At 41.7% G+C, this 13,822-nt stretch overlaps 1 protein-coding gene across 3 annotated transcripts in view; it reads left to right on the top strand.

Moving 5' to 3' along the window:
* The window catches only part of sema6a (sema domain, transmembrane domain (TM), and cytoplasmic domain, (semaphorin) 6A), a 119,102-nt gene that overhangs the window by 55,224 nt on the left and 50,056 nt on the right, over window positions 1–13,822 (top strand). For all 3 annotated transcript variants that reach the window (XM_030737058.1, XM_030737057.1, XM_030737056.1), the window contains exons 2-3: window positions 5,776–5,926; window positions 6,791–6,908. In XM_030737058.1, the coding sequence (XP_030592918.1) occupies window positions 5,827–5,926; window positions 6,791–6,908 (218 nt within the window). In that variant the 5' untranslated portion in view covers window positions 5,776–5,826. The remainder of the gene's footprint in view (window positions 1–5,775; window positions 5,927–6,790; window positions 6,909–13,822) is intronic.

Genomic DNA, 13,822 nt, shown 5'->3' with positions numbered 1-13,822 from the left:
AGCGGGTAGTAGTGGCATCTCTGTTAGGGTTTAGCAATATGATATTTATGTGGCCGTCTGGTTTTAGTGCGGTCTGGTGTTGTGATTTGTGTTGTGTTAACACGTGTGTTTAAAGTCTGTTTCTTCTCTTTAACACCGGGAGACTGACACACAACAGAAACTTCTGAAGTTGTTGGAATTACCCTGCTGTCATTCATTCGCCTGTAAAATCACTTCAGCTTTCATTGGGTTCCCAGCAGCTCTGAAAAGCAACACACATACAAAGTAGTACTTACTCTTGGACTTACTGCTTTTACTGAAGTTTGAACCCTTGGTGAATGTCATGTTTGGTGTTATTCTGTCAGTTCTGGGTTCATTTGTCCAGGTTTTGACCCCTCTTTATCTACTTTTCTGCATCTTCCTAAGCACACTGCAGGTGACTCAAATCACAGAAATACAAAATGACTTAAAAGAAGTACAGAACATGTGTTAACAATTTTCTCTGGAACTACTGAAGTCCTGAAGAAACAGTTCCTGTCTATAGATCATGAGTAAAGGGACAAATACGTGTACTCATATGGTTAAACCAACACTTTCTCAGAATTCACAAAGTGATATAAAAATACTAATGTGGCCTCCATTACATATATTGTGAAATTCCAATTACAGATACAAATGGCTGCACCTCCTACAAATGTGGTGACTGACCATAATTACAGACACATACCAGCACGTTGCCAGTAAGCCACCCTTCTCTTTGGCGTTCCTGTCATCTGTAAAACCTTCAAAACCAATCTGTGGACATTACCCAGATTGCCAAATATAAACACGAGCAGACTGCACTCGTATCAAAGCTGTCAGACAGCATTTACCAGAAGCTGTTACTTTAAAACCTTTATATGGAACACTTCCTCCATTCCTTGCAGTGATCAAAAAGCCAATTGCAAAAACAAACCTTTCTTATACTTTGTAATGACAATGAGATGTTTGAAAATATCATCTTCTCTGCTGCACAATTTGATTACAACAGAAGGAACACAGCAATGACTGACGACAGAACATTAGACACACACACACAGACCATTCTGTAAAGCTGGGTCTTGTAAAGCCACCTATACATAGCAATCGTTCAAAGACAAGGTCTCAAGTACAGACTGATGGCCGTGAAGCGAGGTTAAGAGCAAACAATCTAAACAAGCACATAGGAAATCCACAGAGAATTTCATAAAGGAAGGGTTTTGATCTCACACGAGTATCCACAGGAGCGTGCAGCAATTGCAGCAAAGCTGTCATAAATAAAACGTCTGTCTGATCATACAGTGCTACAGTTACACTTGGCTAGAACTACCACATAGTTTGGGTTAAAATGTAGGAAACAAAAATAAACAGCTGTCTTAAAGTTTTGCTTTTTGCGGACCCGTCCATCCACCCTGGCAGCTTCCCTCTTCAGGCTTTGTGGCTTTGCACCAGTTTCACAATACTTTCTCCTAATAGACAACCCTCCTACATGGCTTTGTCTCGCAAAAAAAAAAAAAAAAAAATTGTTGTTTTTTTAGCTAACAGACCATCGCTGCTCTTTCTGTTGGGCTACCAGGACATTCAGAAGCATCAATCTGTCATCAGCTGGTCTACTCACATGTAATTGAATGGCACTTTCTCACTCCTTTGTAATTAGTCTGGCTCAGTGGGGACTTCAGGAGAGAAACATTTAGGACCTTGTCAAGACTAACTCGTTGTGTAGGTGTCTGATTGTGTGCTTTCTATTTATTTGTGCATTTAACGAGACTAAGAAACAAACCTATAGCTAAATGTTGGCCAGCATTTCCTTCCTGTTCCTCACCTAAAGCTCACTCTGGTTGACCTTGTCTTTATAATAAATGTGTGTTATTGCGTTATAGTTAACATGTTGATGCAACAGCAGCAATAACATAATTAGGCAGCTAATTTGTTTATTGTTAAAGGTAATGCAGCTCGGGTCAGCTGCCCCCATGGGTGGCTGCCTGCGTCTGTGATTGTTTGTCTTCGTCGAGATGTATACATTTGCTTATTGCTTTATCATTGGGATTTATGTGTGTTTTTTCAGGCTTTCTGCTTCTAGTTTTGTGCACTACAAGGTGACTGGGAGCGTGAATGAATGCACGCGCATGCACATGTGTGTAATTCATAAGATGATGTGGTATGTGGAGGGATTCTGGGGGGTCCTTGTGTTTTTATTACCTGCTGGCAGCCTCCTGCCAACATCCAGCTTGATTAACTCCACCTCCCCCCCACACGCACGCACTCACACACACACACTTGCTGCACACACAAAGAGCTACTTTATCATTGCAAGTGTGCGGGAGCTGTAAAGGAACAGCAGCTAAGGTTCTCAAAATGTTATCTTTAAAAGCCCGAGGAGGAGGCAAAGGGATCCACTGTTACTCTTTATTTCTTACAATTGTTTTTCAATGAAAGCTTTTCCAAAAGGAGGAAATCCACACACTCCTACCTGTGCAGGTCTGAGGTTTGCTAGCAGGTAATTTATTACCAAAGTTTGAATTCCTGGATGTTCTCAGTTTGATTGCATTTTTACAGGGATCTGCAGTACTATACAAAGGTAGTATTTTAAATAAAAGTTCAAGACACACGCAGTCACACTCTCACACAAGGAAGCAATTTGCTCTTCCACAGAATGAGTATAATTCGTTAAAGACAGACTGTGTCTCGCGCCCTCCTTTTACTCACGTGCGGCAGCTGGTAATGAAAGGGCCACTGGAAGTCTTAGGGGTTTCACTTAAGCCATTTTGTGCTCAATTTATTTTGTGCATCAGAGTAGGCAGTGTGAGATGGTTTGGCTAACAGTTTTTCACAACCCACTGATAGAGATGGACGATGTGCCTCTCCTTCAGCGGCCACTGATTAAAAGAATTGTCTACCATATGATTAATCTCTTGATGTTTTTTTTTTTTTTTTCCCCAAAAACAATCGAACTACAGAATCTACAGTCATGTGTTGGAAACAGGTATTTCTGACATAATTAGGTCCTATCTAAAAATACAATTACAGTGCTCACATCTTGATTTCTTGGTCACTGCAGCTTCTATCCATCATCCGTTGAGTTAGGTCCCTAAAGGCTAACCCCTCTGTCTTATGCCACTTTCTGCTCATCAATCAGTCAATTACTGGAGGACTTCAGGGTCAAAATTCAGACCAGACATACATTTAAGCCCTCTAAAGTTGTTCACTGTACTGTGCAGAAAAATCACATTTTTATTTACAATTTGTTTAAAGTCACATTGTGCAGTGCAAGCTCAGCTCAGTCAGCCTGAACTGTATGACGAAGGAAAGGCTGCAGGAAAAATCAATTTTTTGTATTTTTTTTTTCCCTTCATAAAATATAGTAGTACAAAAATTGAGTGTAAGGATAAGAGGACTAGGCCAAGGAGGGAGAAAGGAGGGAGGGGAACAGAGCAGCTTGTGAGATCAAGGTCGTATCCAGGCTTTAGTATTGGTATTCTCCTCAGTGTTAAAATGATTCTACCAGTGAATAGTGTTTTCATTCCTCTCCTGAATGAGATTCACAGGAGCATGGAGAGGGGGGGGGGGAGAGAGAGACATGACAAAGAAAAGAGAAAGTTGCCCCTCCCCTCTCTCTCTTTTTCCTCCCTCCTTCCTCCCTACAGTTTGTGCTCCCCTTGGACATACAATAGCAAATGAAAATACAGCGTGGGATAAACAACTTTTATCAGACTGGAGCAAATGAAATCGACTATTTTATTCAATTTTTCATCCCTGAAGCATCCCTTACTCCGTTTACCCAGCAACTTCTCATGCCTGCAGCTTCATCTGAGGAAAAAAAGAAGGTGCTTTATGCAAATCAAATGCTTTATTCTTGATTAGATTACAGACGCAATAATTGTCTTGGATGATTTATGGGTGTAATTGGTTGCCACAGTCTGCAGCAACAAAAACTCAGTTTGCTAGGGTTTTAAGCTATGAAGACATTACATCAACACATTGTCGGATTTGTGCTGTAAAATCTATTTCTGTGGGCACATATAAGTTACATTAGAAAATTAACTGGCTGAGTACAATGAGTTTTCCAGGATTTTTATCATTTAAGGTAAATGATAAAAGAAGGACATAGTTTAATGGTCTGAAAAGTAAAGTTTCCTAAATCTGTATATTTTATATATGACCTGCAGGGGGTGACTTCTTTGGTTGCAAAACGACTTCCAGTTGTATAGACATGAATGGGAAATTGGCGACGGCCCCTGTGCTCTGTGACCTCAGTAAACACTTTATGGGCTCAGTCACTAGTTTCAGGTCATGTGGAATAGAACACAAAGGTTATTCTGTAAATTATGGTGACTCTAACAGTCAGGAAGGAGAATTATCCAGAATATGTTCATTAACCAATGAGCTTGCGGTGTCCACTGCTGCTCACACAGCCCCACCCCTCACAAGTCACATCCAATTTCAAAACAAGACAGCAACAGCAAAAATGCTTGCTGATAACAGGGCCTCACTAACCAGTGGGTGACGTAACCATGGTTATGTCCACTTTTCATATAATATCTATGGTATTTGCACATGAGGGATCTCCCTTCTCCTCAGCATTAGGCAAGCTACAAGACCAGGGGTGGTTAATTAACAGCAGTCCCAGTTTCTCATGTGGCCCCTTGGGAAAATTAATTGCCCTGTACTAGACAGTGCCATGACAGATGATTGAAATGTGCTCTCCCTCTCTTGCAGTCTCCACCATCATGCAGACACTAAGCTGCACCTGATTGGCAGAAAACCTCATGGCAACTGTGATTATAAAATGAAACATGGTGACTCTTTTGTGAAAACACTGGGGAGATATGAGGAGAGTTGAGAATCAGTTTTCATTTTACATCGAGGATGGATTTTTGGGAATTTCCAGAGGCATCGAGTCATACCATATACCGCTAATTTCCATAAATGAGAAGCGGCTGACTCGGACACCCCGTTGTTTGAATCCAAGCGCAACACTATCGGAGTGCATTGCTCGGCTGGGTATAGAAGCAATGAATAGTGAAGCATGGAAATAAAGAATCTTGTGAACATGTACCACGTGTAGCGACCAAGTGCGAAAATGAAAAAAAATGAATAGGAAAGAATGGAAAGCTCCCACGCGGTTATTCAAGCAGTGCTGTGCTGAAGAGAAGTATTTAGTAGCCATATTGGTAATTGAGCCCATTTGAGTCATCAACCTGTAGGAGTTAGGACACGGGACTGCTACATTTGTAAGAGACAATTGGTAAATTAGGTGCCTGCCATGCCATTCCTTTCCATCTTCGGGTACTGTTGATACTTCTCACCAAGAACTCTCACACCTCACTAAGACCCTGTCACAGAGAGTGAGAGAGGAAGAGAGAAGTGCAGAGATCTTCTCTGCCTGACATCGATCTATGACGCATATTACCACCCCTAATCCAATTAATTTTGTTTTGCTTCCATCGTGGCTTACTTGAGTCATCAAAATTGCATACATAAATATATCTCTGACAAACTGCATTGGGCCATACAAAATGCACAAACAGCTAAATCCAGTAGACTGGAAATTCTTTGGGTAATTCCTTTCTGTTTCTGCCTGTCCTTTCTTCCCCACCCTTCGTCATTAGTTTGTTTCACTGCGAGAATGCAGAAACCAAGAAGGAAAGCAACTGATGAAACAGTTAATTGAAAACATTGTTTTGACAAACTCTGGTTTTTTTTTTTCCTTCTTCCTTCCCCTTCTGTCAACCCTCTCCATCTCCTCCTTGTCTACCACTTCTGTCTCTCTTTGTACAGGCTGAGGCAAATCTCTAGTAGAGGACCAGCAGCAGCAGTGTTGGTGCGACCATGAGGTCAGAGGCCTTGTTACTCTACTTCACACTACTGCAAATAGCCGGGGCGGGCTTCCCCGAAGACAGTGAGCCTATTAGCATCTCACACGGCAACTGTAAGTATATCGTTTTTCTTGCTTCTCTTTACTTTTTTTATGTCTTTCTCTTCCTTCTCTGCTTGAGCACTGTCCCTTTTCTCATTACAAGTCCTCCCTCGCAGTCCGCGTGCACTTTTTTTCCCTTTCCTCTTTGTTTTCTACTTTGCAAATCCGCCTCTCGGTATCTGTCTCACTTGTTCTGTCCTTTTTACTCCTCCACATCCCTCTCAACCCCTCTTCCCTCTGCAACCCCCACCATCCCCTACACTCAATGCGTTCTGAAGGCATGGAGTGTAATTTGGCGCCCAAGGATAGGCCCTCTACACACACAAAAATGAAGGACTTAAGGCAGAATTTGAAATGGAGCCCACCCCACATCAAAGGATAATCCGCTATTTTTCTGTTGGGCTCCTAATGCCGTGTGTGATAGTGTAAATGCTGTGGCAGGCTATAAAGATATGGTCATTGTTTCCTCTGATTCTCTCTGTGTTTCTCGCTCTGTCCTGTCCTGCTGTACTCACTCTGGGCTTAACGCTGGCTGAGGGAACTGAAACGCTGGCCAGAAAGCCTCACATAGACCTGCGCTCCTCTATCAAACTGTTTATTCAGACTAAGCACTTTCATCCAAAGCCACTAACAACAGAATGATTGCATGGTACAGTGCAACATATTTTTAGCCTACAATTTATGGTTACATGAGGGCCTCAGCTGACAATTGCGGTGGCGTTTCCTTATCCAGCAAAGACACACGAGCTGATATTTGACCTAAAACTCATGGGAACATATGACAAAAGCTGTGAAAGCCATAAATTACTAAATCTCTCACTAGAGCTACTACAAGTGGGCACAGGCAGGGATTAATTTTTGTCCTCCTTCTTGCAGACACAAAGCAGTATCCAGCGTTTGTAGGCCACAAACCAGGAAGGAACAACACGCAGCGGCACAAACTGGACATTCAGCTCATCATGATTATGAACAGGACATTATACATCGCTGCCAGGTGGGTGATAATAGCTGTTAAATCAGATATGTGCAATTTTATTCAGACGGACGTGAATTCATGCTGTACTGCTTTCAGTTAAGGAATAATTATAAGGAATAAATGCAGGCCATTGTAAGTTAGGGTTTTTAAGCCACGCAAGTGCAGTACTATTTAATCATTTATGACCTCTAATTACAGTTGCTTTGTGATCTCCTGTTTTCACTCAACAAATGCGAAATCCCCACATTTTGGACCATCAAACTGAACTTTAGGGTCCTACTGTGCTGTTTCCTTTTAAGGTTTTGGTTAATCAGGACGGACTAATTCAGAACAAAATGCTGAGACCTGAAATCACTTTGCAGTCTGGACTTTTTCCCTTCATTACCTCTTTGTTGTTTTCTATTTTGAGCTCACCGTCTACCAACCCCCCCTCTTTTACCTTGTACGATGTCCCTAAAGACTTGTACCCTGTTTTTTCGGGTTTTTTTTTTTAATACATCTAAGCACACAAACACAGAAAGAAACTGCAGATAAGTTAAACACTAATGTCAAAGAAAAGACTTTCATTTTTTCTTTTTTAAAATCCACTTTCTGTGTTGTCAATAAACAGCAATACAGACATACAAAAGGTATTCCTCCATTTGATGGCAGCCTAGTTGCCCTCAAAAAATCGATTTTTTTTTTTAAAACTCTTTGTCGCTTTGTCTGGTTGACCCCCCGCTCCCCGGTCTGTCACCTACCTTTATTGCTTTTTGTCCATTCATCACTGTGTTTTTCACCTGTGCATCTTTACTTTGGTGTGACTCATTTTTCTGAGATAATATAACTCCGTTACACCATCTGGAGAAAATCAATATTGATTTTTGTCTTTCCTCTTGTCATCTGTATTTTAAAAATGGTTATGTCGCTTCACCTCATGGCAAAGTGAGTGGTTTGACAACCAGTCAGCTGCATTAATAGGCAGGTTTACCTTCAGTATGTAACAATTCAGTAGCATTTAAAAAGGTCTTAATAAAAGGGATCCTTATATGCTTGTTCTTTGCCCTCCGTAGCTAATTGAGTGGCAGGCTTGATTGGATCCTGTTGAAAGCCACAATGGGGGTCTTACTTTGTTTTCCTCTGAAGCATGTCAAATTAAGTGGCTGAGGGAGGCTGCTGCTTTAAGATTTATTTATTTTTTTAACATATCTCTGGTCATTAAGAGGAGGTGTATGGAGAGCGAGAAAAAACAGACTAAAAAAAAGAGAGCGAGTGTTAATGTGTGTGTGTGTGTGTGTGTGTATGTGTGTGTGTGTGTGTGTGTGGTTTCCAGGGACTTTGGTCTGCCTGTTGCCCACCTGCTCCACATGGGGTAGCAGGGGCCTGAGGGATAAGGGAGGGAAATGAGACATGGGGTTTATTGGAGGGGTTTGACTCTAAGTGTGTGTGTGTGTGTGTGTGTGTGAGAGAGAGAGAGAGAGAGAGAGAGAGAGAGAGAGAGAGAGTGACTGAAAGAGGGTTTGTGTATGTCAAGTTTAGTATGCTGAGCAGTTGTCTAATGGTCTGGGTGTGCTATGTGGCCATATGTGTGTCTGTATGTGGATATATATACATTCAGGGATTGTGAACAAATGTGCCAGTGGGTGTGGAAGCTGCTCTGTGATCGTGTCTGCAGTGCCTTGCATGTGTGAGGTCACCTGGTGCAACAGTCCCACACTTGTACACTCGCATACTTGCTTAAAGCAGACACATGGCTGAGGTCTGTGACCCCTGAATGACTGGAATGGCTGCCTCAGATTAGAATGAGTCGGATGACCGCCATTGATCCTGACACAGAGAAGAATGTCGGGAGTCGATAACATGGACACACAAACGACGGCCCTTCCTCAAACATCCATCGGCTCTAACAGAATATCGATAAAGACATGTGAAAGTTAAATGACAAACAGTTTAAGGCAAACAACACAGACAATTACCACTTCAGAAATCAATGTGAAAGCGAGCCAACAGTTAACCCAGCAAGACTCAAACCACGAAACGACGCACAATGGTGGGAAAAAAAAAAACTAGGCAACATCAATAGTTGCTTTTATGATGGTCATCCAGTCAAATGGCTTGTTTATTCTGGAGCCAGCATCACACAGCTTTGCCATCATGCCTCTAGACCAGTGAGCCTCAGTTCTTGGTGCGCAGCAGCTTGCAGATGGCCACTGTGAACGCAGTCCAAAGCCCAACACTGTTTCAGGCTGTTTTTTGAATGACTGCTCAGTGTATTAAATCCCTTTGGCTCTTGTTTTGGTGCTGGCAAAAAAATCACAAGATTTTTAAGCTGTGAGATGCATACAAACATAGCAACTAATGAAATTGTAAATAGACAAAAGTGACTTAATCCATAGAGGGAAAGAGTCAAGTCTTTGGCAATGTATGAACTGAGCAACAGATGCAGTGATTGATAATTTATCCTTAGTTTTGAGCCTTGAATGAAGTGTATTGATATGGTGAGATCAGACCATCTCTTTCAAGCCACTGTGTACAAGTGTAAAGAAAATGGCCTCTGCTTATAAGGTCATACATCTCTTCTAATATCTGTAAAACACCATTAGCCTTATTGGACTCATATATATTGGATGTTAATTATGTATTCAGTTCATGACTGCTTTAGCTTTTTAATACTCTGAATATTATTCCACGGCCAAGTTTCTATCAAGTACATTATCCAGAGGGATGCTACAGCTTGATAACATATCAGGCTGCAGTCTTTTCATATGCAGCCTTTCAAAAGCCCTCTTGTTTGTTGGGATTTAATAAGACTGGCACTGGACTGAGTATAGTATTGATTTCTTCCACTTTTTTCTTAAATATTTTCTCTTTAACAAGAGGGATGGATAGCAGATCGTTTGCTAATAAGATCTACAGAAGTAGAACAGAAAAAATAAAAAAACGCAGGAGTCACACCAAGAGCTGTCTGGGAAGTCATGCTAATGACCACCAGATCCAGCTTGGAGCAAACTGCTTTTCTTGAAGCAATCAGTCTTACATTATCCATGATAAACTGAGACATGATGCATACTAAAGTGCAGGTAATGAACATAAAAACATCTACATGCGCAAGCTTGGTGGTTTATATGTGTCTGCTGTCATGTGCATTTTAGGTGTTTAGCAGCAGAGTCACGTTTTGTAAAAGCAATAATTTGTTCAGTGAGAGATGGACACGGGAGGGCTCGCATCCCAGAGGTCCATATTTCATGGTCAGGGTACACTGTGTACTCCATTCAGAGGAAATTCATCATAGTGCAGTGGGAGATTTATCACTGTGATCTCTGCACATGTGTGTCAGAGCATGTGTGTGTGTGTTCAGCTGTAAACAAAATAGTTCTTTGTTACAAACTTCTACTTTTGTGAGAACTACTTTTTAGTGTGGAGACTTTGCAAAGATGCGTCTAACCTTAAAGATCCTCACTTACTTTAGCCATTATGTTATAAGTTAACAGTTTTGTTTTTAGAGTTCTTCTCTGTCTTATTTTTCTAGCAAATTTAGTTAATCCTGTGCTCCCCAGTGGCCTCTGGAGAATGTTTGATTGGGTAAGACAGATAGACTGGCTCTTAACAAGCTAAATTATGAATGAATGGGGATGGCAGCCAATATTTAGGTCAAGACTTTGTGTTCTGTGTGCTTTCAAAAAAAAGCTGCTGAAAGAAGCCAGTGGTTTTGCCTTTTGGCAAATGCTTTTCCCTATTTTGCGCTCCACATGGACTGTTTACCTGCATACAACCAAAGTTTGCCCAAACCTGTGAGAGCAGGTTTCAGTACCAGGCATCATATCCCTGCCTACAGACAAGCTTATTAACAAGCTCATATTTTCTCAAATTGCCTACCCAACTTTATTTGGAAGTAAATACAAAAGTAGAGGCAAAATAGTGGTGATAATCACCACAACAAAGGCAGGTGCAATACCATAGCTCAATCTTAGATGAGGTCAGTCTAGAAATTTCAGAATCCCTTACAGAAGTTAGACGGGGCATTCTTTTGTTTGATTTGGCACGTAAGCTAACATGGATGTTTATTTAAAGTCTGCATAATCATGCCACGGCCTGTTTCCAATATGCCTTTCACCTAGTGTTACCAGAGGAGATGATGAATAGGTGTCGCTGGAGGTAAGACATGCAGAGAATGAAAAAGACAGTCCATACATGCTTGTGCACGCGGGTATGTGTGAACGTGTTGCTCTATACCCTGCCTAGCGAGCATATCCTAGACGTCGCCGCATGCAGGGCATAGTCGCCATTCCTAGGCCACAGTCACCCTTCACCATGGTAACACCAACCACAATCTGTTTGCACCCCTCTATGAAGCTGGGAAGCATGGGAATCAGAGAGAGAATGTGTGTATGTGGGACGGACACACAGAGAGAGAGAGAGAGAGAGAGAGAGAGTGATCACTGTGAGTGAAAAAGACCTAAAATTGTAATTACAGTGAGACACACTCACGGACACGCACACTCAAAAATCCTGATTACCTTGTCTCCGTTGAGTCCTCTAGAACAGCCATGCCTCTGTGGCTGCTGTTCTTCCCTGTTGGGTCTCTTTGGGTCTCGCAGTGGAGGCCACTAGAGTCTCTATTATTGTAGCTACACCAAATCCTGTTAAAACCCACTAATGATGGGGATTACACGGTTGCCTCCTCTCCCTCTCCTCGCAGCACCGACGACATCCAGCCATGTCCACATTCTGAAACAACTTTTGCAGCTTCGGTAATCATAATCACCTGAAATTAAAGTTGGAACAAGTTTTCAAAAAATAATTCTACAAGCATATGAAAAAATGTCCTTTCTCCCAAACTTTTGCTGCAGATCATATACGAAAAATATACACAGCCTGGCTGGAGTAACTCCTGCTTTAGAATTAGTGTCACATTGTTCTTGTGGCTCCTCTGCAAGCAGTATCCTGGTGAGACTTCATATCAAAATTTCCATTATCCTTTGTCTATATATATATATTTTTTTTGCATTACTTGCCATCTTCCTCTCCTGATAGATGTAGATATAGAATATAGGTCTATACTAATGCAGTTCAAAATAAAAAGTTACAACTCTCATATTGCAATGGACTAGACAGCAGAACATCTGTGGTGTCCTTTTAATGTATTTTAAATGTTAACAATTTGCTTAATTGCATGTTCTGGTGATTGGTGCACACGGGAAATTCTCACTTTAATCACAAGTGATTCAACTGATTCAGAAATAGAAAGGACAAGCAAAATCTTTCCCTTACTGGGCTCCTTAGAAGTTACAGATGTAAGACTACTGGGCAAAGTTTAGTCAAGAAATGTAAAGAAATCACATCTTATACTGAGTTATTATGCACGTCTGCTTAATTGTTCTGAGAGTGCACGCACACAAAAAAAAACAAAACAAAAAAAAGCGCACATACATTTGTATACAAATGCACACAAAAGGAAAGGTGGAGGGAATGTTGAAAACCATAATAAGAAATTCAACCTTCGAAAAGAACAACCTGCCTCAGCCCGGGGGTGAGTGAACCCTGGCTTGTTGGATTTCATGCCACCACATCACCGAGGGCCTCTCGATGCCCTCAGCCCATTCAGAACTTCAACAGCTCCCTTCACAGCCTGAAGGTGCCTGCTGGCTTCCAAAGTTCCCTCCCACCCACTTTGTGAAGAGGATTTGAACCAGTGAAAGCCAATACAATGTAGAATGGGCCATCCTCCACCACCCATGATCCAGTTATGAAGAGAGAGGAATATAGGTGAAGAGAGTGATGAGAGAGAGCGGGTGGGAGGTAGAGAGGAGGTTGGACAGCAGGGATTTAGTTTGCGGAAAGCGGAATGGTGGAATAAGGTGTGGGGCGCATGCTAATCACGTTCCCCTATTTTCTGCCACTGGAGTGCAAGATAGTCTGACAAAGACCCAGCAGATGGATCAAGCTGGCCTGTGGTTACCCCAGAAGAAATGCGCTGTTATGAAAACGACATTCCTCCACACAAAGACCCTGTGTTCTTGTGGCCACGCATGGTTACATGTCCGATGCGGACCCTTTCTGTCATTCTTCTGCACTCAATCTCACACGCTTGCCCACGCTCAGTTAGTCTACTGTTCTTACTGGATCATTCAGCTCTTTCTCACTGTGTACCCATCTTTTTACAGTGCCTCCATCTTTGCGCCTAAGAGGATATTTGCATACCTTCCGTCCTACTCACGCATTTTTGTCACAGAATTTCGGGAAATGAGGAGCCCACGCCAAGTGATTCACATTGATACCCAATGCATTGCGTTCATCCACAGTGAAAGGCTTCTGTTATTTCGTGTTCCTCAGATTCTCACGGTGTTTCTAATTTCATCATCTGAACCACAGTGCTATAGAACTGCGTCCTTTGTGTTAAAGTACTGTGCCGTCCTCAGACTGTTTGATTTACAGCTGAAAGTAAGAAAATTATGGGAAAGTGAATGGCATGCAGCAAAGCACCCTGTGGACTTTAGCTAAGAAAGTTACTGAAGTTGTAACCAAGACTTTAACCAAGCAGATTTGGTGAAGGGCATGGCAAAGATTTCAAAATGTGACATTCACCCCTTGGGTGACTGGTCTGAATTCTTAGATGATTGTTGCAAGTTGTCTCAACACTGTACTCCTTCTCGTAGTACAAATTGCATTTTGAACATGCACATATTTTGCATCTTACAGGATCTGGGGATGTAATTATTTATCTCTGATGTCCACCATGGATAAACATCCATAAATCTCATTAGAAATAAGAGAAAAGCAAATCTCCTGCCAGCTTCATAACTTGCAGGGGAATCATTAGGCTTTTCTCAGTTTCTTCACTATCAAAGTAATCCAGTGATAGTTTCCTGTGCATCTACAGTCACACTGCAGAGCTGCTAATAACAAATATATCCTTCTTTTAATGGTGCCAATTTGCCAAACAAATGTAGGCC

This window comes from Archocentrus centrarchus, chromosome 9 (genome assembly GCF_007364275.1).
Source record: "Archocentrus centrarchus isolate MPI-CPG fArcCen1 chromosome 9, fArcCen1, whole genome shotgun sequence".
Classification (NCBI taxonomy): domain Eukaryota; kingdom Metazoa; phylum Chordata; class Actinopteri; order Cichliformes; family Cichlidae; genus Archocentrus; species Archocentrus centrarchus.
The sequence above is the reverse complement of the archived record's forward strand: the minus strand, read 5'-3'. Positions and strand labels throughout refer to the sequence as shown.